Here is a 25,445-nt window from a genome sequence, read left to right as displayed (position 1 = left end):
CGTCGATTTCTTGACGTTAATTTTGTATCCTGCTACTTTGCCATATTCATTTATTAAGTCCAGTAGATTTTTGATGGAGTCTTTAGAGTTTTCTATGTATAATATCATGTCATCTGCAAATAATGACAGTTTCACTTCCTCCTTTCCAATTTAGATCCCTTTTATATTTTCTTCATATCTGATTGCTGTTGCTAAGACTTCCAGTACAATGTTAAATAAGAGTGGCGAAAGTGGACATCCCTGTCTTATTCCTGTTCTTAATGGAAATGTTTTTAGTTTCTGACCATTGAGTATGATGTTGGTTGTAGGTCTTTCCATATATGGCCTTTATTATGTCAAGATACGATCCCTCTATTCCCACATTGTTGATCGTTTCTATCAGAAATGGATGCTGTATTTTGTCGAATGCTTTTCAGCATCTATTGATATGATGATGTGGTTTTTATTCTTCATTTTGTTTATGTGGTGTATCACATTTATTGATTTGGGAATATTGTACCAGCCTTGCATCCCTGAAATGAATCCCACTTGGTCATGGTGAATAATTTTTTTGATGTATTTCTGGATCCGATTTGCTAATATTTTGTTCAGGATTTTGGCGTGTATGTTCATCAGGGATATTGGCCTGTAGTTTTCTTTTTTCGTAGTGTCTTTTTCTGGTTTTGGAATTAGAATTATGCTGCCCTCATAGAACGTGTCTGGAAGTCTTCCTTCTTTTTGAATTTTTTGAAATAGTTTGAGGGAAAAGGTGTTAGTTCTTTTTTGAATGTTCGGTAAAACTCCCCCGTGACGCCATCTGGGCCTGGGCTTTTGTTTGCTGGGAAAGTCTTGATGACCTCTTCAATTTCCTTAGTTGTTATTGGTCTGTTCAAGTTTTCTATCTCTTCTGGGAATAATTTTGGGAGACGGTGTGTTTCTAGAAATTTATCCATTTTGCTTAGATTGTCGAATTTGTTGCCATATAGTTGTTCATAGTAGTCGTTAACGATCTTTTGTATTTCCGTGGTTGTTTGTTGTTTGGTTGTTACTTCTCTTTCATTTCTGTTTTTGTGTATTTGGGTTCTCTCTCTTTGTTTCCTGGTGAGTCTAGCTAAGGTTCCATCAATCTTATTTAACTTTTCAAAAAACCAGCTCTTTGTTTCATTGATCCTTTGAATTGTTTTTTTGGTCTCTATGTCATTTATTTCTGCTCTGATCTTTACTATTTCCTTCCTTCTACTTGCTCTGGGGTTTTCTTTTCGTTTGCTTTGTAATTCTTTAAGTTGTGAGGTTAGACAGTCAATTAAAAATTTTTCTTGTTTTTTGAGGTAGGCCTGTAGTGCTATGAACATCCCTCTCCAAACTGTTTTTGCTGCATCCCATAGATTTTGTGTTGTTGTGTGTTCATTTTTATTGGTTTCTACGAAGTTTTTAATTTCTTCCTTGATCTCCTCGGTGACCCATTCATTGTTTAATAACATGCTATTTAGCTTTCATGTGTTCAAATGTCTTTGCATGTTCTTGTTGCAATTCATTCTAGTTTCATGCCATTGTGTTCTGAGAAGGTGCTTGATATTATTTCAATCTTCTTGAACTTGTAGAGACTTAGTTTGTGTCCTAACATGTGGTCTATCTTTGAGAATGTTGCATGTGCACTTGAGGAGAATGTGTATTCTGTAGTTTTGGGGTGTAATTCTCTGTAGATATCTATTAAATCCATTTGGTCTATTGATTCATTTAGAGTCTCTGTTTCCTTGCTAATTTCTTGCCTAGAGGATCTATCCAGTGATGTCAGCGGGGTGTTGAAGTCCCCTGCTGTGATTGGATTGTTGTCAATTTCTCCTTGGAAGTCCTCCAGAAGATTTTTAATATATTTTGGTGCATCTATATTGGATGCATATATGTTTATCAAGGTTATATCTTCCTGTTGGATAGATACTTTCAATATTATGTAGTGGCCGTCTTTGTCTATAGTTATGGTCTTCGTTTTGAAATCTATTTTATCAGATATGAGAATTGCTACCCCAGCTTTTTTGTGCTTTCCATTTGCTTGAAAAATTTTTTTCCATCCCTTCACTTTCAACCTATGTGAGTCTTTCGTTGTGAGGTGGGTCTCTTTATAACAACATATAGATGAGTCATGCTTTCTTATCCAATCAACTACTCTGTATCTTTTTATGGGAGCATTCAATCCATTTACATTTAAGGTGATTATTGATATGTACTTATTTATTGCCATTTTTGTTTAGTGTGGTTCTATTTTTCTTCCCATTTCTACTGCTAATTACAGCAGTCCTTTTAACATTTCTTGCAGTCCTGGTTTGGTGCTAATGTATTCCCTTAGCCTTTTTTTTTTGTCTGGGAAGCTCTTTATTTGACCTTCTATTTTGAATGATATCCTAGCTGGGTAGATTAGTCTTGGATTCAGATTCTTGTTTTTCATGACTTTGATTACTTCATGCCATTCCCTTCTGGCCTGTAGTGTTTCTTGTGAGAAGTCAGCTGAGAGCCTTATGGTGTTTCTTTTGTAGGTAACATGTTGCTTCTCTCTTGCTGCTTTTCGGATTCTCTCTTTGTCTTTAATTTGTGGCATTTTAATTACTATGTGTCTTGGTGTGGGCCTGTTTGTGTTCTTCTTACTTGGGACTCTCTGTGCTTCTTGAACTTGAATGCATTCTTCCTTCACCAAAATAGGGAAGTTTTCTGTCACTATGTCTTCAAATATTTTCTCTAACCCTTGTTCAATTTCTTCTTCTTTGGGGATTTATGATGCGAATATTTTTACGTTTCCAGTTGTCCCACAGTTCTCTTAAGCTGTCTTCCTGTTTTTTAATAGTTTTTTCCTTTTGTTTTTCTGATTGGTTGATTTTTTCTACCCTGTCTTCTAATTCACTGATCTGGTCCTCAGCTTCCTCTACTCTGTTTTTCAAACCTTCCAATGTGTTTTCCATTTCTGATATGTCACTTTTTATCTCTTCTTGATAGTTTTTAATTTCCAATTGGCCAATTTTCAGTGTCTCTATCTCCTTACTCATGCTGTTCAGCTTCCTCAAGATCATGGCTCTGAATTCTAGCTCTGTTAACATGCCTAATTGCTCCACATTGATCTCATCTTCAGTGGAAGTCTCTCGCTCTTTCATTTGGCTTCTGTTTTTGTGTTTCACCATTTTGGCTATCACTGTGGGCTTTGGAGTCTGTCAAGTTTTCCCTGTGGGCGTTGGTGTTCTGGTGTTTGTGGTTCCCTCTTCTGTGTTTAGATGAGTGAGAAAGGACCCACGTTAAACACCACTGTCAAGTCTTACTTTCCTGGTTAAAGTTGCCAGCCCAGGAAAGGTACTATTATCCTCTAGCTTTTTGCCTGGGGGATAGCAGTGGAGGTTACTTGATGAGTTTTGGGTTGTCAGTTGATTGAAAAACTCCCTCAGGTGCTCAGTACAAGGGGATTTCATGAGGGTGGGGCAGATGCTGGTTATTAATGAGCTTCAATTAGCACTTCAATGGCCCACAGGGTGGGGTTGGATCTCAGAGCCAGAAGCTGCTGCCTCTCTTCAGAGCCCTGGGAAGGAGCAATTTGGCCACCGTCCTGCATGGCTGCATGCAGCAAAATCTCTGAGTGCCCTCCAAATCCCGAGTGTCCTGATACAGCTCCAGTCCAGTCTGCCCTCCCTCTCCTGGAGCCCAAGGTGAGTGGCTGTGGCTATTTCAGCCTCTGTCCCAGCTCTGTGCTGTGGAGCTGCCTGGGAGTGTAACCCAAGGGCACCGCTCCCAGCTAAGGCCGCTGCCAAGCTGCTGACCGTGGGCTCCCAGCACCCGTCTCGCACCTTCGCAAGCCTACCAGGATGGAGTCAGTGTCCCTCATTATATGGTTTTCACAAGCTGCTTTTCTGTTGCTTTTTCCCATCAGTTTGTCTATGTTATAGCTGTAATTCCAGTTTGGTTCTGGGAGACGGTCTGCGTAGCTTCCGTTCACTCTGCCGCCATTTTTCCTCTTCTCTCAATATTGTTAAGGTAGCAATTCTCCCCTGATTGATCTATAAATTCAGTGCAATCCATATCAAAATCCTGACAAAATTTTTGTAAAGAAATTGCTATCAGATGTCCAAATATGCATGAAAAGATAGAAGAAATAGAATAAACAAAACCATTTTATTTTTCTTAATCCTCACCCAAGAATATTATTTCCACTGATTTTCAGGTAGTGCAATGGAGAGAGCGAAGGGGGTAGATAGAAGGAGAGAGAAACATACATATGAGGAAGACACATGGATTGGTTGCCCCCTGCACATGCCCCTGGCCGAGGCTTGATATTGAAGCCACAACCTAGATACCTACCCTTGACAGGGAATTGAACCTGTGATGCTTCAGTGCATGGGACCAAAATAGCCAAAGCAATCTTGAGAAAGAACAAAGCTGGAGGCATCATGTCACCTGATTTCAAACTTTACTACAAAACTATATAAACTAAAACAGCATGGCATTGGCATAGAAACAGATACATAGATCATTGGAACAAAATAGCCCAGAAAGAAATCCACTCATATGTGGTCAATTAATTTACAACAAAGGAGCCATGAATATAGAAGGGGAAAAAAAACAGTCTCTTCTATAAATGTGTTGGAAGAACTGAACAGTCAGTCACGTGCAAAAGAATAGAAGTTGACGACAATCTCACACCACACCCAAAATTAAATGAAAATGGTTTAAAGACTGGAGAACATAAGACCTGATAATGAAACTTTCAGATGAAAACACAGGTGGTGAGTCCCTTGCCTTAGGGCTTGGTGATGGTTTTTAAAAATCTAACACCAAAAGCAAATGCAAAAGTAAGCAAATGGGACCGTTTCAAAGTAAAAACCTTCTGCACAGCAAAGGAAACCCTGAACAAAATGAAAAGGCAACATACTGAATGGGAGAAAATATTTACAAATCATAAATCTGATAAGAAGCTAACACCCAAACTATGTAGAAAACGCATGCAACTCAATGTAAAAATCAAACAATTCCATTTGAAAAATGGATAGAAGATGTGAATAGACATGTTTCCAGAGAAGACATACAGATGGCCAACAGGTACATGAAAAGATGCCCAACATCACTAATCATCAGGAAAATGCAGATCAACACCACGGTGAGATAGCACCTCACACCTGTTAGAATGGCTATGATCAAAAACACAAAACTAACAAGTGTTGGCCAGGAGGTGGAGAAAAGAGAACCCTTATGCACTGTTAGTGGGAATGTAAACTGGTGCAGCCACTGTGGAAAACGGTATGGAGGTTCCTCAAACAATGAAAAATAGAAGTACCATATGACCCAGCAATTCCACTACTGTTTATTTAATTGAAGAAAACAGAAACACTAACTTGAAAAGATATTTGCACTCTCATGTTCACTGCAACATTATTTACCACAGCCAGACATGGAGAGAAGCTGTGTCCACATATGGATGAATGGATAAAGAAATTGTACACACACACACACACACACACACACACACACACACACATTGTTCTGCCATTAAGAAAAAATCTTGCCATTTGCAATAACATGGATGGACCTCAAGGGCATTTGCTAAGTAAAATAAGTCAGAGAAATACAGATACCATATGATCTTATTTATACGTGGAATCTAAATAATCAAAGACATATCTAAGAAACCATGCTCATAGCCCTGGCCCACTTGGCTCAGTGGTTAGAGGTCTGCATACGGACCAATGAGTCCAAGTTTGATCCCAGTCAAGGGCACATACTCAGTTGCAGTTCATCCCCAGAACGTGTTGTGCTGTGCTGGAGGCAACCAGTCAGTGTGTCCCTCTCACCTCAGCGTTTCTCTCCCTCTCCCTCACCCTCTCTCCCCATTCTCTCTATATGAAAATAAGTGGAAAAATGTCCTCAGATGAGGATGAGAAAAAAAAAAAACCAAGCTCACAGATCCAGAAAATAAATGGTGGTTTCCAGAGGCAAGGGGAAGAGAAATAGATAAAGGGGGTGAGATGGTAAAAGTTAAAATAATAGACAATGAATACACATTGAAACCTGGAGGCATCTATGTGTGTTAATTCGAACACTAAAACTTGTAGAAAATATGTTTATAAAATTGATCATTGAACCTACTAAAGAGAGCAATGAATTGGATTTTAATAAGTGAAAGTTAAATAGAGCAGGGACATTGCAGTCACTTTGGTACAAGGGGACGGAACGAGGATCACACTGTGCAGACTGATTATAAAACTAGCCAACAGTTGTCACATCGGCTTGTGTCCGGGCCCTTGTATTTTATTTATTTTTATTTTATTATATTTTTTTGAGAAAAGAGAGAAACATCAATTTGTTGTTCCACTTATTTATGCAATCATCACCTGTCTCTGGATGTGCCCTGACCTGAGACCTGGGGTATAAGCAGGTCTCTCCAACCACTGAGCCACCCACACAGCCAGAGCCATTGCTGTCCCTCTTGAAGCTCAAAACCTCAAAGGCTTTGTTCTTGATCATCTCTGCTCTTGTAACATTTCCTGTTTTCTTCACAATCGGACACCTTTTAAAACGCATGTCTTACCTTCTGTGCATATGAAAATATTTACAGCAACTTTACTGAAAAATGTATGGTAAAGAAAACAGAAAACGACTTTCAGCACATCACACCCAGTCCCCGGGAAGTCTGTGGTCTACCACTGACCTTCTCTGTCTTCTCACAATCTTTGCAGGGACTTGCAATTGTGAGCACTGGGGACAGGAGGTTCCCACCGATGTCTGCAAGGCAGACAGAGATCAAAGGTGAACTGGGCCAGAACATTCACACACAAACCCCAGGGACGCTGCAGCTGAAGTGACCACAGGAGTTGCCTGCAGCACCCTGGTGAGGTTCGGCTCCAGAAATTTTAGCTATAGTGCAGTGGGGCGCCTGGGCTGACAGCAGGAGTGAGTTGAAGATGTAACTGTGACACCCTGATTGCATGACCCCCTCACTTCCTGCTAATTCAGATCCCCACACTTGAAGACGGGTCCTCTCTAAGGATTAGAATGTCTCCAAAGAAAGACTTCTGCCTTCTGGCCAAGCAGCCAGCCCTGCCCTGTCTCCTGGGGAACAGCCTGCACTCACACCCTGATGCCTCCTTCCAGGTAGCTTGTCTAAGGGTGAATTCTAACCCTAGACAGACTAACATTTGAAAGAGAAAGGAGACAAAGATAACAGAAAAAATAGCCCTAACTGGAGCCATTAACTCAGGATATAAAATGGAAAAAACAAAACAAAAAAAACTAACCATCACAGAAAAAAATAAGCTTCTTTATCAGGTATCTAGGTTATGAACTCTCCCACCAAAGTCAACTAAAAATACTCAAAATATTACACCCATTTTCTCAAAAGCAGGCCTGAGCAGGAAGGAAAGTGGGCTTTCTCAGACGGGGACCACACCTGGAACTGAGGACCCCAGCTGTCACTCTGAGGACCTTTACCAAACTTGGAGAACTTAAACTCTGTTTCCCAAAGCCACACTGACATGGAGTCAAAGGCATTGGTTCATTCCAAAGGGGTCTCATAGGGGACTTTTACCACAAACCCAGGAGGACTGGCCCTCAATAATGTCAGTGACTTCTCACTGGTAGTGGAGGAGGCACTTGAACAAGAAAACCAGAATGCAATTTACACAGGCCAGAGATGCTTGTGCAGAAGAAACAGACAAAAAGACCGTAGAGAAAATCTTTAAAGCAGTGATGGTGAGTGTTTTTCTGGACTGATGAACACATCAACCCACAAATGCAGAAAATCTAACAACTCCCAGAGAAGACAATTAAGAAGAAGTTCATACTTTAACACATAAGAGTGAAACTGTAGGACGTCAAAGCACAGAGAACATCACAAAAGTAGCCAGCAAACCAGCAAGATGACTTTCAGGGAGAAGATGTGGGAACTGTACTGCTTTTTTTATTCATAACAAGGAAGCCAGAAAACAGGGCATACAGATTAGCAGTGTACTGGAGAGGAAATAACAGTAAACTGAAAACTCTACCAGGGCAAGTAGCTGTCAGATGCAAGGGCAGGACTGGTCCATTTCAGACAAGAAAGTCAAGAGTGCCTGCCACCAGCACTGCCGCAGAAAGGAGCTTCTGAGGAATGTACTTGAGACAAGTGGGAAGTAGCCCCCGATAGTAAATCAGAGGGAAAAATGACTAAGTCTAACCTACCCTAAAAGTACAAAATAGTAGAAATAGGATTTAAGAGGGAAGAAATCAAATTAAAATATAGGTTGGGATGGAGTATTGGAATATAATTAATATGTTCTAAGTAATATGTTGTATAAGAGAAAGTTAAAATTATAGAGAACCTTTAGGCTTCGATACCTTATGAATATGTGTTACAATTACTGGATAGCCAATAAAAACTTGGGGAAACTGTACGTAATTTCAAAACTACTAGATAAAAATGTAGGATGTTAAAATGTACCCAAATAATTCAAATTCAACCACAAAGTAGAAGGAAAATATAAATTATGAAACAGGTTGGACAGGCAGAAAGCAAAACATATATTTTAGACATGCACTCAAATAGACGAGAAACTATATTATGATTAATGCACCAAGGTTTCAGTTTAAACAAAAACACATGCTCTGCCCAATTTTGCTCAGTGGTTAGAGTGTCAGCCTGTGGATCAAAGGGCCATGGGTTTGTTTGTGGTCAAGGGCATGGACCTACTTTGCAGGTTCAAAACCCAGCCCTGTTGGGGGACATGCAGAAGGCAACCAGTCATGTGTTTCACTCACATGGATGTTTCTCTCCCTGTCTCCCCCTGCCAACCTCATCTCTTTCTTCCACAATCTCCGGAAATCAATGGAAAAAAAAATTCTCAGTGAGAATACACAATAAAAAAATTTTTTAAAAACATTTTTCAGTGGATTGCAAAACAAATTTAAATCTAAATCATGAAAGCAAAGAAAGGTTGAAAGCAGAAGTACAGGCAAATATCACAAACAAATTCTAAAGCAACAGGAACAAAATCGCAAGTGAATCAGACTTTGCATTCAGTATTTATTGAGAGCCTGTTATGTGCCAGGCACTGTTCTAGGCACTGGGATACAAGACTAAATACTAGCAGGGAAAGACTCTTCTTTTTTGGATCTTCCAATATTCCCTAAAGGCACTGAAAATAAACAGGCATACATTTGTAAATTATAAAATATATGAGATAGTACACTGGCCAGTGTGGCTCGGTTTGTAGGGATCAGTCCATGCACTGAGAGGTAGTTGGCTTGATTCTCCATCAGGGAACATACCTGGGTTGCAGGTTCAGTCCCCTGCGGGTGGGGGCAGGAGCATGCAGGAGGTAGCCAATCAATGTTTCTCTCTCTCTCTCTCACTCATCCCATCTCTCTAAAGAGCAATAAAATATTCAATACATATATATATATGATATATATGTATATACATATATATGATATTCATTTATATAAGAAAGAATTCCAGAGAGTAAATAAAAAGGATGATGAGTGCAGAAGGCAAGTAAATTCCAATGGTGTGTTCCGATATAGCTACAAAGCTCTGCTCATCAAGATCAAACATGGCTTATATTTCTATATACCATGTGAAGAGGCATCTCATTTTCAAATGGAGTTAAAGACTATGGACAAATCTCCCTCTATGATGACAGGTTTAACACCCATTTCACAGTCATTGCTAGAACAGGCAAATAAAAGTGCAAAAAGGACACAGAAGATGGAAGTGACCTGATTACTAATATGCTTGATCTAATGTACACATGTAACTACTTTGTAAAATTTCAGTCAGTTGTCTTCAAACACATCAGGAATGCTTACTAACATTGGTGTTACATCTCTCCCTAAAAAATGCTCTACATCAGCCTGTGGACCAAAGAGTCACGAGTTTGAATCCGGTCAATGTTATGTACCTGGGTTGCGATTTGGTCGCGGGACCTGATCAATGTCATGTGGGAGGCAAGCAATCAATATTATCTCTCTCACATTGATCTCTCTCTCTCTCTCTCTCTCTCTCTCTCCACACACACACATCCCACTTTTACTGAAGAGAAATGGAAAAATATCTTCTAGTGAGAATTTAAGAAAAAAAGAAATGCTCTAAAAATTGCATAGGATTGAAATGACATACACCAAATTTCCTGGCCACAATATATTTAAACGATAATTAAATAAAATATTATGTTTGGCAATTGGAGAATGTAGATTTAAATAATGTTTGGATCAAATAACATATAATAGAAATTGATAAATATTTAGAGCAAGAGAAAAAAATATAGAAAATGGCGACGGAGTGAATTGAAGCCACACAGACCAAACTGGAATTACAACTAAAATAAAGGCAAATCATCAGAAAAAAGCCACAGAAAAGAAGCTCGCGAGGACCATGTAACCAGGGACACTGAATCAATCCTGGTAGAATTTTGGATGCACGAGAAGGGGGCTGGGAGCCCACGGATGGCAGTGATCTTAGATATGAGCAGTGCCCTCAAGATTAAACTCGTTTTATGAGGCCAGCATAATTTTAATTCCAAAACCAGAAAAAGACACTACAAAGAAAAAATAACTACAGGCCCATATTCCTGTTGAACATAAATGCCAAAAACCTTAACAAAATACTAGCAAGTTGGATCCAGCAATACATCAAAAAAATTAATCACCATGACCAAGTGGGATTCATCCCAGGGATGCAAGGCTGGTACAATATTTGCAAATCAATAAATGAGATACAACACTTAAACAAAATGAAAGATAAAAACCTCATGATCATATCAATAGATGCTGGAAAAGCATTTGACAAAATCCAGCACCCATTTCTGGTAAAAACGTTCAGCATTTTTGAGAATAGAGGGATCCTATCTCGACATAATAAAAACCATATATGAAAGACTTACTGCCAACATCATACTCAGTGGGCATAAGGCTCTCAGCTAACTTCTCACAAGAAACATTACAGGCTCGAAGGGAATGGCATGAAGTAATCAAGGTCATGAAAAACAAGGATCTGAATCCAAGACTACTCTACCCAGCAAGGCTATCGTTCAAAATAGAAGGTCAAATAAAGAGCTTCCCAGACAAAATAAGGCTAAGGGAGTACATTAGCACCAAACCAGCACTGCAAGAAATGTTAAAAGGACTGCTGTAATTACCAGGAGAAATGGGAAGAAAAATAGAACCACACTAAACAAAAATGGCAATAAATAAGTACATATCAATAACCACCTTAAATGTAAATGGACTGAATGCTCTCATAAAAAGACACAGAGTAGCTGATTGGATAAGAAAGCAAGACTCATCTATATGCTGTTTACAAGAAACCCACCTCACAACAAAAGACTCACATAGATTGAAAGTGAAGGGATGGAAAAAAATCTTTCAAGCAAATGGAAAAGAAAAAAAAGCTGGGGTAGCAATACTGATATCTGATAAAATAGACTTCAGATTGAAGGCCATAACTAGAGACAAAGAAGCCCACTACATAATATTGAAAGGATCTATCCAACAGGAAGATATAACCTTGATAAACATATATGCATCCAATATAGGAGCACCAAAATATATTAAAAATCTTCTGGAGGACTTCAAAGGAGAAATCGATAGCAATACAATCATAACAGGGGACTTCAACACCCCGCTCACATCACTGGATAGATCCTCTAGACAAAAATTAGCAAGGAAACAGAGACTCTAAATGAAGCACTAGACCAAATGGATTTAATCGATATCTACAGAGAACTACACCCCAAAACTACAGAATTCACATTCTTCTCAAGTGCACATGGAACATTCTCAAAGATAGACCACATGTTAGGGCACAAACTAAGTCTCTACAAGTTCAAGAAGATTGAAATTATAACAAGCATCTTCTCAGACCACAATGGTATGAAACTAGAAATCAATTGCAAGAAGAACATACAAAGACATTTTAACACATGGAAGCTAAATAGAATGTTATTAAACAATGAATGGGTCACCGAGGAAATCAAGGAAGAAATCAAAAACTTCCTGGAAACCAATGAAAATGAGGACACAACAATACAAAATCTATGGGATGCAGCAAAAGCAGTTCTGAGAGGGAAGTTTATAGCACTACAGGCCTACCTCAAAAAAGAAGAAAAATCTTTAATAGACTACCTAACCTCACAACTTAAAGAACTAGAGAGTAAACAAAAAGAAAACCCCAGAGCAAGTAGAAGAAAAGAAATAGTAAGGATCAGAGCAGAAATAAACGACATAGAGACCAAAAAAACAATCCAGAGGATCAATAAAACAAAGAGCTGGTTTTTAGAAAAGATAAACAAGATTGATGGACCCTTAGCTAGACTCACCAAGTAACAAAGAGAGAGAACCCAAATACATAAAATCAGAAATGAAACAGGAGAGATAACAACTGACCCTACAGAAATACAAAAGATCGTTAACAACTACTATGAAAAATTATACGGCAACAAATTCGAAAATCTAAGCGAAATGGACAAATTTTTAGAAACACATAGCTTCCCAAAATTGGATCAGATAGAGATTGAAAACTTGAACAGACCAATAACAACAGAAGAAATTGAAGATGTAATCAAGACTCTTCCAGCAAACAAAAGCCCAGGCCCAGATGGCTTCACAGGGGAGTTTTACCGAACATTCAAAGAAGAACTAATACCCATTCTCCTCAAACTATTTCAAAAAATTCAAGAAGAAGGAAGACTTCCAAACTCGTTTTATGAAGCCAGCATAACTCTAATTCCAAAACCAGAAAAAGACACAACAAAGAAAGAAAACTACAGGCCAATATCCCTGATGAACATAGATGCCAAAATCCTGAACAAAATACTAGCAAATCGAATCCAGCAATACACCAGAAAAATTATCCACCATGACCAGGTGGGATTCATCCCAGGGATGCAAGGCTGGTACAATATTCGCAAATCCATAAATGTGATACACCACATAAATAAATTGAAGAATAAAAACCACATAATCATATCAATAGATGCAGAAAAAGCCTTTGACAAAATCCAGCATCCATTTCTGATAAAAACGCTCAGCAGTGTGGGAATTGAGGGATCATACCTAGACATGATAAAGGCCATATATGAAAGACCTACAGCCAACATCATACTCAATGGGCAAAAACTAAAACCATTTCCCTTAAGAACAGGAACAAGGCAAGGATGCCCACTTTCGCCACTCCTATTTAACATAGTACTGGAAGTCTTAGCCACAGCAATCATACAGGAAGAAAAAATAAAAGGGATCCAAATTGCAAAGGAGGAATTGAAATTGTCATTATTTGCAGATGACATGATACTGTACATAGAAAATCCCAAAGACTCCACCAAAAGCTTACTAGACTTAATAAATGAATTTCGCAAAGTAGCAGGATACAAAATTAACGTCAAGAAATCGATGGCATTCTTATACACCAATGATGAACTCACAGAAAGAGAAACTAGGCAAACAATCCCATTTACCATTGCAGCAAAAAAAATTAAGATACCTAGGAATAAACTTAATCAAAGAGATAAAGGACCTATTCGCAGAAAACTACAGGTCTTTGAAAAAAGAAATAGAGCAAGATGTAAAAAAGTGGAAGAACATACCCTGTTCATGGATTGGGAGAATTAACATCATTAAAATGTCCATATTACCCAAAGCAATCTATAGATTCAATGCAATCCCCATCAAAATACCAACGCCATACTTCAAAGAATTAGAACAATTACTTCAAAAGTTCATATGGAACCAAAAAAGGCCTCGAATAGCCACAGCAATCTTGAAAAGGAAGAACAAAGTTGGAGGGATCACAATACCAGATTTCAGGTTATACTACAAAGCCACCATAATCAAAACAGCCTGGTACTGGCACAAGAACAGGTATATAGACCAGTGGAACAGAATAGAGAACCCAGAAATGGACCCTAGGCAATATGCTCAATTAATATTTGACAAAGGTGGCAAGAGCATACAGTGGAGGAAGGACAGCCTCTTTAATAAATGGTGCTGGGAAAATTGGACAGCTACTTGCCGAAAAATGAAACTAGACCATCAACTTACACCCTACACCAAAATAAACTCAAAATGGATAAAAGACTTAAATGTAGCTCATGAATCCATAAAAATCCTAGAGGAGACTGTGGGCAACAAAATCTCAGACATCATACGCAGCAGAATTTTCACTGATACATCACCTAAGGCAACAGAAACAAAGGAGAAAATGAACACATGGGACTACATCAAACTAAAAAGCTTCTGCACAGCGAAAGATACAATCATCAAAACGGAAAGGCTACCCACTGTATGGGAGAGCATAATTGCCAATGATATATCAGATAAGGGGTTAATTTCCAATACATATAGAGTGCTCATACAACTCCACAAAAGGAAGACAAAAATCCAATTAAAAAATGGGCAGAGGAACTAAATAGACACCTCTCCAAACAGGACATACAAATGGCTAAGAGACATATGAAAAAATGTTCATCATCACTAATCATCAGAGAGATGCAAATCAAAACAACAATGAGGTATCACCTCACACCGGTCAGAATGGCCGCCATCAACAAATCATCAAACAACAAGTGTTGGCGAGGGTGTGGAGAAAAGGGGACTCTAGTACACTGTTGGTGGGAATGCAGACTGGTGCAGCCACTATGGAAAACAATATGGTGTCACCTCAAAAAATTAAAAATTGAACTTCCATTTGACCCAGTGATCCCACTTCTAGGAATATACCCTAAGAAGCCTGAAACACCAATCAGAAAGAATATATGTACCCCCATCTTTGTAGCAGCACTATTTACAATCGCTAAGATCTGGAAACAGCCCAAGTGCCCATCAGTAGACGAATGGATTAAAAAGCTGTGGTACATATACACAATGGAGTACTACGCAGCGGTAAGAAAGAAAGATCTCTTATCCTTTGAGACTACATGGAGGGACCTGGAAAGTATCATCCTAAGTGAAACAAGCCAAGCAGAGAAAGACAAATTTCATATGATCTCACTGATTTCTGGAATATAATGAACATAACAGTTTGAGGACAATCCCCTAAGGAGTGGGGAGCTGAGAGAGGGATGAACAACAGAATTTATATGCATGTAGGCATGAACAGTGGACATGGACAACAATCGGGGGAAGAGGCAGGGAGGGAAGGGGGAGGGGGGAATCAGTGGGGGAAAAAAGGAGAATCATTTGTAACAAAAATTAATCAATAAAATAAAAAAAATAATAATAAATATATAAAAAAAAAAGAAATCGATGGCATTCTTATACACCAATAATGAAGTCACAAAAAGAGAAACTAAGAAATCAATCCCATTTACCATTGAAGCAAAAAAAAATTAAGATATTTAGGAATAAACATAACCAAAGAAGTAAAGGACCTATTTGCAGAAAACTACAGAACATGGAAAAAGAAATAGAGGAAGATATAAAAAAGTGGAAGCACATACCTTGTTTATGGATTGGAAAAATTAACATCATTAAAATGTCCATATTACCCAAAGCAATCTATAGATTCAATGCAATCTCCATCAAAATACCAACAACATACTTCACAGAACTACAAGAAATACTTCAAAAGTTCATATAAAACAAAAAAGACCTCGAATAGCCACAGCAATCTTGAAAAAGAAGGACAAAGTAGGTGGGATCACAATACCGATATCAGGTTATACTACACAGCTACTGTAAACAAAACAGCCTGGTACTAGCATGAACATGATATATGCTTCCACTTTTTTATACCTTCCTCTATTTCATTTTTCAATGACCTGTACTTTCCTCCAAAGAGGTCCTTGACTTCTTTGCTTAAGTTTAATTCTAGGTATCTTAATTTGTTGCTCTGAAATGGTAAATGGGATTCTTTTTAGTTTCTCTTTCTGTGAATTCATTGTTGCTGTATAAGACTGCTGTGAATTTTTTGACATTAATTTTGTATCCTGCTACTTTGCCTAATTTATTTATTAAATCTAGTAGATTTTTGATGGAATCTTTAGGGATTTCTATGTACAATATCATATCATCTGCAAATAATGACAGGTTCACCTCCTCCTTTCCAATTTGTATCCCTTTTACTCTTTCTTTATGTCTGATTGCTGTGGCTAAGACTTCCAGTAGTAATAAGAGTGGTGAAAGTGAGTATCCCTGTCTTGTTCTTGTTTTTAAGGAAAATGCTTTTAGTTTTTGCCCATTAAATATGATGTTGGCTGTAGGTTTTTTATGTATGGCCTTTATTGTGTCAAGATATGATCCCTCTATTTACACCTTGCTGGGGAAATGTGGTGGGCTCTTATCAGGCTTCAGCTGTGTGAGATGGTGCTTGGCTTTGATCAGACTGCTGGTGTGGGGGATGGTGTTCAGCTTCAACCAGACGCAGCTACTGCAGCAGGCACCTTGGTAGCAGCACTACTGCATGCTGGTCCAAATGTACATAGTGAGGTCCACTCATCCAATGGTGCAAAGGCACTCTGGTGAACTCAGGTCGCTCGGCCCTAGCCACTCCTTGCTGCCTCCTCCCACAGAAAACCAGGGATCTATCAAAATTGTGGAACCTCCACACCATGCACGGTGAAGCACCCTGACAAGCAGCTCACCACAGTAGCTGGCTGCCCTCGTCCACAGCACAGGAATCCTCTGCTCCATGTTTCTCTGTTACTCAAGGCTGCTTGTCCACACTCATGTCCACTCACACTCTCTCTCAAACTCTCACACACTCACCCTTGCTCCCGTCCTTCACACTGACATCGTCCCCAATGACATTTTTTAAAGAAATTGAAGAGAAAATAATCAAATTGGTATGAAACCACATAATACTCCAAATAGCCAAAGCAATACTGAGAAAAAAAGAACACATACAAAGGTATCACACTCCCTGACTTACTTCAAATTATATTACAAAGTGACAATAATCAAAATAGTATGTATTGGCAGAAATATAGACATACTGACCAATGGAACAGTACTGAGTGCCCAGAAATAAATTCACACATATATGGGAAAATAATTTTCAACAAAGGATCCAAAATCTTACAATGTAGTAAATAATGCCTCTTCAATAAATGGTACTAGGAACACTGGAAAGCTACCTGCTAAAGAATAAAACTAGATGAGACGGCTACTTGTCACCATGTACAAAAATTAACTCAAAATGAATCAAAGGCCTAAATATGAGACATTAAACAATAAATTCATAGAAGAAAACATAGGTACCAAACTTGAAACCTCGGTCTCAGAAGGATTTTAGCAATTTACTTCCCTTGACCTCAAAGTCAAGGGAAGTAAAAGCAAGAATAAATGAAAGAGACTATATCAAACTATAAAGCTTCGGCACCGCAAAAGAAACCATCACAAAACAAAAAGGCAACCAACCAAATGGGAAAAGATATTTGCAAACACCTCTGATAAAGAGTTAATATCAAATTTATACAAAGAACACATAGAATTTAACAACTAAAATGCAAACAATTCAAATTTTAAAATGGGCAAAGGACCTGAATAGACACTTCTCCCAAGAAGATATACACATGGCCAACCTATATATGAAAAGATGCTGAATCTCACTAGCTATGAGACAAATGAAAATCAATCCACAATGAGATACCACATCACACCTGCTAGAATAGCAGTTATCAACAAGACAAGTAATAACTAGGGTTAAAGGTTGTAGAGAAAAAGAAACCCTCACACACTGCTGGTGGAAATGTAAACTGGTACAGCCACCTTAGACAATAGTATGGAGGTTACTCACAAAATTAAGAATGGAACTATCATATGACTCAGCAATTTCTCCTCTGCGTATCTACTCAAAAATATCTGAGAACACTTATTTGTAAAGATATATGTACCCCTGTGTGCACTGCAGCATTTATCACAGTATTCAAGACAGGGAAACAACCTAAGTGCCCTTTGAAGCTGATTGGATACAGAAGATGTAGAACATATATACAGTGAAAAATACTCAGCCATAAAAAGGATGAAATATTGCCATTTGTAACAACATGCATGACCCTTGACAGTATCATGCTAAGTGAAATAAATCAGATGAAACAAGACAGGTACCACATGATTTCATTTCTGCGTGGGATGTAACACAGAAAGCAAGGAATGAACAAACAAGAAAAACAAACAAAAATGATAGACAGATGACACTATGGTGGATACCAGAAAGAAAGAAAGGTTGTAGTGACAGAAAAGGGTAAGAGGGTCAAATATGTGGTGATGGAAAAAGACTTGACCTTGGGTGGTGAATATAGAGTACAATGTACAGATCATGTATTATAGAACTGATTCCCTGAAACCTATATAATTTTATTAACCAATGTCACCCCAATATAGTTAATAAATAAAATTCTAAAAAAGAAATAAAACTGCCATCTTGGAAGAAAAACATATAATATGAGAAAAAATAAATTATAATGAACAAAATATATCATTTTTTTAAACTTATCTTCATTGTTGAATGTATTACTGATGTTCCTCCTTTTTTCGCTATTGACCCCCTCCTTCCCACTCCTGCCCCCCTCCTGCCTTTCCCCACACTGTTGTCTGTGTCCATTGGTTATCCTATATGCATATAAGTTCTTTGGTTTATTTCTTCCCATGCCTCCACCACCCCCCCCCCCCCCCGCTTCCCTTTCAGGTTTGTAAGCTAACAACCAATTTGTACTTCTTAATCTCTTTACCTTTTTCTCCCATTTTCTCTACCACCCTCCCATCTGGCAACAAACAAAATGTTCTCTGTATCTATGAGAATGTTTCTGCTCTTGTTCATTTTGTTTGTAGATACAATTGTTAATAGATAGGTATTTATTGCCATTTTGTTTCTTCATAATTTTTATCTTCCTTTTCCTCAAGAAAACCCTTCAACATATCTTATAATAATGGATTAATGGTGATGAACTCCTCTAGCTTTTTCTTGTCTGAGAAACTCTTTATATGTCCATCAACTCTAAATGATAACTTTGCAGGATAGAATAATCTTGGTTGTAGGTTCTTGCTTTTGATCACTTTAAATATTTCTTGCCACTCCCTTCTGGCCTGCAAAGTTTCTTTTGAGAAATCAGCTGCCAGTCTTATGGGAACTCCCTTGTAGGAAACTAATTGCTTTTCTCTTGTTGCTTTTAAGATTCTCTCTTGATCTTGAACCTTTTGCATTTTGACTATGATGTATCTTGGTGACGGCCTCTTTGGGTTCATCTTGTTTGGGACTCTCTGTGCTTCCTGGACTTGTATGTCTGTTTGCTTCACCAAGTTAGAGAATTTTTCTGTCATTATTGTTTCAAATAGGTTTTCAATTTTGTGTTCTTTCTTTTTTTCTTCTGGTACTACCGTAATGCAAATGTTGGCATGCTTAAAGTTGTCCCAGAGGATCCTTACAATAGCCTTCTTGGGGGGGGATTCTTTTTTCCTTTTGCTCTTCTAATTGGGTGTTTTTTGCTTTCTTATATTCCAAATCCATGGTTTACTTCTCAGCTTTACCTACTTTATTATTGAATCTCTGTAAATTATTCTTTATTTCAGTTAGTGCCTCCTTCATTTCTGACTGGTCTTTTTTTTTGCGCTCTTGAGGGCCTCACTGAATTCATTGATGTTCTCACTAAATACACTGAGCATCCTTACAAGCAGTGTTTTAAACCCAGCACCTGTTAGGTGGCTTATAACCATTTTGTATAGTTTTTTCCTGGAGTTTTGTTCTGTTCTTTCATTTGGAAAATTTTTCCTTTTCTCCTCATTTTAGCTGCCTCCCTGTGTTTGTTTCTATGACTAGGTTGCTATGTCTCCTGGTCTTCCTAGGGTGGTCGATTGTAGTAAGTGTCCTGTAGGATCCAGTGGCAGAGCCTCCCTCGTCTCTTAGCTGGGCCCTTGATGTGTACACCTCATGTGCATTTTACCCCCTTCTGTTGTAATTGAGTCTTGATTGCTATTGACATGCCAATGAGAAGGTTTTACTCAGGCTGAACAGCTTAAAGGACTGGCTCTGCCCACTGACCACTGACCTCTGACAACCTTGGATGATCAGCTGTGCAGGGGTCCAACACAGAGAGCAAGACTTACTTCAGCAAGGCTCTGGTACCCATTGAGTGTGTCACTTGTAGAGGTAGTTGGGTGGTGGTGCTTCGATGTGGTCTGAAGCTGTTTTCTGGGAGTTTTTGCTCTGGGGCAAGGTCAGCCGCTGCCTGTGTTCTACCCCAGGCCACCAGGCATAAGTTACAAAGTGATCTGCAGATGGCTGTTTCTTCTGCTGGACTTAGAGGTGCCCAGGCAAACCCAAATTTTGAACCAAGGCTAGCTGATTTAGTGCCAGGCCTTGGGCCACTTAACAAAAGGTATGGGGCTAGCTGAGACCAGATGCTGCATGATTGAGAGAAATTTAGGAAAACCTGAAGCCGGATCAAAACCAGGCCATTCCTATGGTAAAGCAACTGGTAACTTGGTGGGCCTGAAAGGTGGGTGTGGCAGGGTCTCAGGGAATCACAATGGCAGGACAGGTAGTGTGAGCCAGGTTGCTGGAGTCCCAGATATGGCTGCTGGCTCTTTAACTATGGGGTGGATGCCTTATTACATCAAGCCATTGATTAATATGGAGAAATGGGTCTGGAGGTCCTGGATCTCCTGTGACCTGATTCCAAACTGCCTGCAGTATGTCAGGCTTAAAGGACCCTGTGTCAGGCCAGCTCACACTGAATGTGGGTCAATTTAATTCACAGAAGGTCCTTAACTTTCGAATGTTTCAATATGCACCCCAATGAGGTCTTCTGGGCACTAGGGCTACAATTCCTGATTAGACTAACCATAACAAAGTTGAGGGAGACACAGTAGGGAGGCAGGTGAGGACAAAAACAAGGGAAAACACATAAGACAGAAATTTACCTTTCAACTGCCTGGCATCTTCCTTCAAGGATATTTAGATATCTCTTGGCATCTGGCAGGTTGGTATAAAACCCTGGTACAGATCAGGTTTGCAGGTGGAAACCAGAATGTCCCCAAAAATCTGATACTGCCCTTAGCCTTATGAAGTCATCACAGAACCGCAGGTAAGGACTCACACAGGCTCCGTAACAAGTGTTGTGGAGCACAGTCACTCACACACAATTACATTCACACACAATAACACTCCAGAAGTTCCTGGGAGGTCATCACACTCCCCTTCTGCCTCAGTGGCAGGCCATTGAAAATTCCTGATCCTGTGGGAACAGAATTTGAATCTCACCTAATGTGTTAGGGGGATTCCCAGGAGAGGAGAGGCTGTGCCACATTTGGTACTCTCACTCTCACCCAGATAGACTGTATTCTTGTTGTTGTTGTTTAAATATGAGGGCCTTGAGACCTAAGTACGTTTTTCAGGACCCTGATCAGAAACCTAATTAGGATCTTCAGGGCCCTGGAATGTCTCAGGTTGTAACCCCCATGAACACCTTTAGGTGTCTGGCAGCCAGACTGGGAGAGGCCGCTCATCCTAGATGTCTAACCCCTGCTGTCCCAACACACCAGGGACCTTGGTGGGGCCTTCAAATTTTGTAACGTGTCAGCAAAATAACCAGCGACACACAGCTGAATTGTAAAAGAGCACCTTATTCACCAGTGGGATGTGGGGGTCATAGTCTCCTCAAATCAACAGCCCTGAGCCTTCTTTGTTGCCTGCTTTCAAAGGCACAAACTACATAAAGACAAAAGAACAACTATATTCTTGATGCCACTTTTGGCACCATTAAGGGGGGAACTGATACAGAACGAGCAAGAGGGGCTCTTTACAGAGGACTGGGCATCCATTAACCTCTTTCTCTCCATGGTTTCTCTGAGTTTTTCAAAGCCATCATTAATCCTTTTCTTTATCTTTATAGTTTTCTCAAGACCTTCACATTTACAAAAAAACTGCCAGGATGTGTACGTGCAGTAAACTGAGGGTCAGAATTGAGTTACTTCAAAACTAAACATGTGTCCCTGTGAGTGACTGTTTCTGAAAGAATCATGAGCTTCTTTCTGTGGTGCTTCTCTTATCCTTATTGCTTTACTATCTTTTTTTAAATGTACAGACCAATCTGATTTTTGTTTGGGGGAAGTAAATGAAATATATATGTCCTATTGGGGGAAATATTTTATGGCGCATGGAGAAGCCAATCTCAGGATGGCAGAGCAAGGACAGTGGTACAAGACCACCAGAATGTGCTGGTATGACATAGTAATGTGCTTTGGGAAATCCTAGAAATTATTGGAGTAGGAGTACCCAGTAGAAAGAGGTAAGACTTCAACTATTGTTATCCATATACTGAGTAAATTTTCCCCAGGAAACCTACAAGGGTCTCAGAAATCTTGGTTTTACACAATCTCTATCAGCACATAATGAAGGAATCCAAGGAGACTGTGATCTCTGATGGGGGGAGGGGTTAAGAACATGGATTAAACATTCAGGGGAAATGAGAGACATCTTAGGGGGAAGACCAAGATAATCTTGAATTTTACCAAAAAGTGAAATTCCTTTCTGTGTTCTTAGAAGAAATACTAGTAGTATTTTCTAAGGTAAAAAAATTCAATTTTCCACAAATATGAGAGATTAGGAAAGTTTTATTATGGTAACAACAGACAAACAGTTCAAGTGGGCGGAGGCAGCAGTGTGCGGATGACCTGCACAGCAGTAAGGATCCCTGTGGGGTAAAAAAAATGTGGTGATACATTTTCATAAGTGTGGATTTACTTTTTTGATAGAGAGGAAGGAAGGAATAGAGGTCAAAAGAATAATATAGAACTACTTACTCAGCAAAATGATTATATTGAGGTTGGTCATTGAATTTCTACAGAAACATCTGAGTATACGACCCTTTGTTCTCTTATCTGTGGAATCTCTGTCTTTTCCTCTCTCTGACATTTCACTTGGCTAAATTCTCAGAGATCTGTTTGCCAGACAACTCTCTGTTCTTCAGTGGGCAGATGATAAGGAACAATCTCAGTCCTTCCGTAAAAACGCAATTCAACACATTTTCCTCCATGGGTATCTCTAACTATAGAATAAATAAAGGAAGTAGTGATTTCTCTAAACACATGAGCCAAATGATCATTTTTCTCCTAAAAGCAGAAATAAAGAAAAGTCACAGGCTGAGATTATCTGGAAATTGAGAGAGAATCTGGAGAAGAAAGGGTTACTGGGGATGAATAGAGAAAGCTTGGGGTCCTCCTCGGTTGGTCTCCTACCTTCCTTTTCTCTGTGTCTGAGAAAAAGTTCAGAGGACAGGGTACATCCACATTTTCTGCCTTAAAGCTTTACATATTGGGAAACTGTCTGTCCCCTGTTAAATCATTCAAATGTCTACCAAGGACATTTACTACACTCCTTAGTCCTGAGAGATGAAAACAGAGGGCTTTGACTTTGGGGAATGAGTTATATAGAGAAGGAGCACCCAGAAATATGCCAGAAATATAGACAGATATTCATTCCCTTATATCCTTTAATCCAAGTTCCAAATTAAAAAATCAATATTAAATACTGTCAAGATAACGTCAAGTATGTCTTTCTGACCCTCAGCTTCAGCTCTGGCATTCTGCTGCCTTTCAGCACAGCTTCTCTCCCTTTCTGCCAGGGTGCGCTCCATGTCTGCCTTTCTTATTGTCCGCTCCTGTTCATCCTGCAGCTTTCTGATGTTCTCCTCGTACTCCTCTCTTAACTGCCTTTTCTCCCTCTCCAGCTCAGCTCTGCTTTGTTCTTGTATCGCATGGATCAGTTTCTGAATCTCCACCTCAGCCCTTTGGAAAATCTGATTAGTGTAGAACCCTCCCTCATTCTCCATCACCACACACTGCACCATGTCCAGCTGGGCCCTCTGAGCCTCCTACTCAGCCCCTGTTGCCTTATTGTTGAGCACACAGTGGCGATCCCTGAACTCAGCCACCAGATCTTGGAGGACTTTAGGAGCTTCCGTTAAATAATCATAAAACTCCATTCCGTCCAAGTTATCTTTCTCTGTGAAGATGAGAATCATGTACCTTCTGGCTTTGGATCCAAACACCGTCTCCCATTTCTTTACCGCTTTATGCTCTTCCGACGTGTACTGGCCCATCTGGATGGCCAGGAGCACATCTTGAGGCCCTGGGGAGGTCAGGACGATACAGTGAGCAATCTCCCTTTCAGTGTTGTCAGCTGGTACCTTGGTGCACCATGTGCTGCTCCCTTTCTCACAGACCTTAGAGATAGATTTTGCTGAAATGCTAGAAATAAATGCTTTCTTTCTAAGGATGCTTTTCCCTGTGGCACTTTTCCTTGCTCCAGTCTTACCCACTAAGACAAGCCTCAGTTGTGAATTCCGAGAGTCTTGAGCCAGTCTCTTAAATGTGTTGGGTATGGTGAGGCCACAAGGAGCACGGAAATTAGGGACCTGAAAAAAAGAATTAATTTCTCTCATGTTCCTCCTTTTCTGTTCTCCCTCAAGTTGAAGAGAGGGGTAGAGAAGCTACCAGAGAGGCCACAACTGGCCCTTCTGATGTGCTCACATTGTGGGAAGCAGAGAAGAAGAAACCGCATGGGATGAGTGAGGATGTTTTATTCTCTCCTCCGCTTAGCCGTGATGCTATGTCTTGAGGAGACAGTGTAGAGGGTCCACAAAAAAGAAAGAGCAGAAGCAATGATAAGAAAATAAGGGCGGTTTGGTTCAGTGGTTAGAGCATCATCCTGCAGACCAAAGGGTCATGGGTTCAATTTCCAATGAAAGTCACATACCTGTGTTGCAGGTTCAATCTTCAATCCCATTCCAGGCCACATGAGAGGCAAATGATCGATGTGTTTCTCTTACATCAATCTCTCTCTTATTGTCTCTCTCTTCACCTCCCTCCCTCACTCTCTTGGACTCTGTCTAAAAAATCCAATGGGGAGATGTATGGAAGACGGTGGTGGGCAAAACATGAGGTAGGGTGAGTGTATTAGAGAGTGTGAGTGTATGGAAAGCTGGACATCCAAACCTGAGCAGTGCAGAGACATGAAGCCGAAGGTTCCTGTGCTGTGGAGCAGCTGGCTACCATGATAAGTGGCTCTTCAGGGCAGTTCTCCCTGAACCTGGTGGAGGCCTCACCATTTTGGAAGATTCTAGATCTTCTCTGGGAGGAGGCAGGGGGAGCCACTAGGGCCCAGCAACCTGAACCCACCAGCACACTAGGCACCATCTAACCAGTGGACACTCTGTGTCAACACAGACCAGTGCCCAGTAGTGGAGCTCCCCAAGTGCCAGTCACATAAACCTCAGACAGCCCAGAGCTCAGCACCATTCCCCATAGTAGCAGTCTGATCAGAGTCTAGATATACCTGAGCAACAGAGGCTCAGGAGGAGACATCCATCCTCAGGCAACAGAAGCACAGACCAGGAGCTGAAACCCATCCCCCAAAATTACCAATAAAGCTAAACAAGAGTTGAGCCCCACGAAAGAGCAGCACTTCCCAGCTGCCAGTGGCAGGACATGGGGTTCCACAGAGGTCTGTGCAGTCCAGCAGCCCACAAGAGCAA

The 25,445-nt window shown here is 39.9% G+C and overlaps 1 protein-coding gene across 1 annotated transcript; it reads right to left on the bottom strand.

Moving 5' to 3' along the window:
* Positions 1-23,402: 23,402 nt before the first annotated feature.
* On the bottom strand, positions 23,403-24,353 carry LOC118619736 (GTPase IMAP family member 4-like). Its single transcript, XM_036246364.1, is given in 1 exon segment — positions 23,403-24,353. A coding segment is annotated over 1 exon segment (951 nt).
* Between the last annotated feature and the right edge of the window lie 1,092 nt (positions 24,354-25,445).

Source organism: Molossus molossus, unplaced genomic scaffold, assembly GCF_014108415.1.
Source record: "Molossus molossus isolate mMolMol1 unplaced genomic scaffold, mMolMol1.p scaffold_m16_p_7, whole genome shotgun sequence".
Lineage (NCBI taxonomy): Eukaryota > Metazoa > Chordata > Mammalia > Chiroptera > Molossidae > Molossus > Molossus molossus.
Note: the sequence above shows the minus strand (reverse complement) of the source record. Positions and strands in the feature narration are given on the sequence as shown.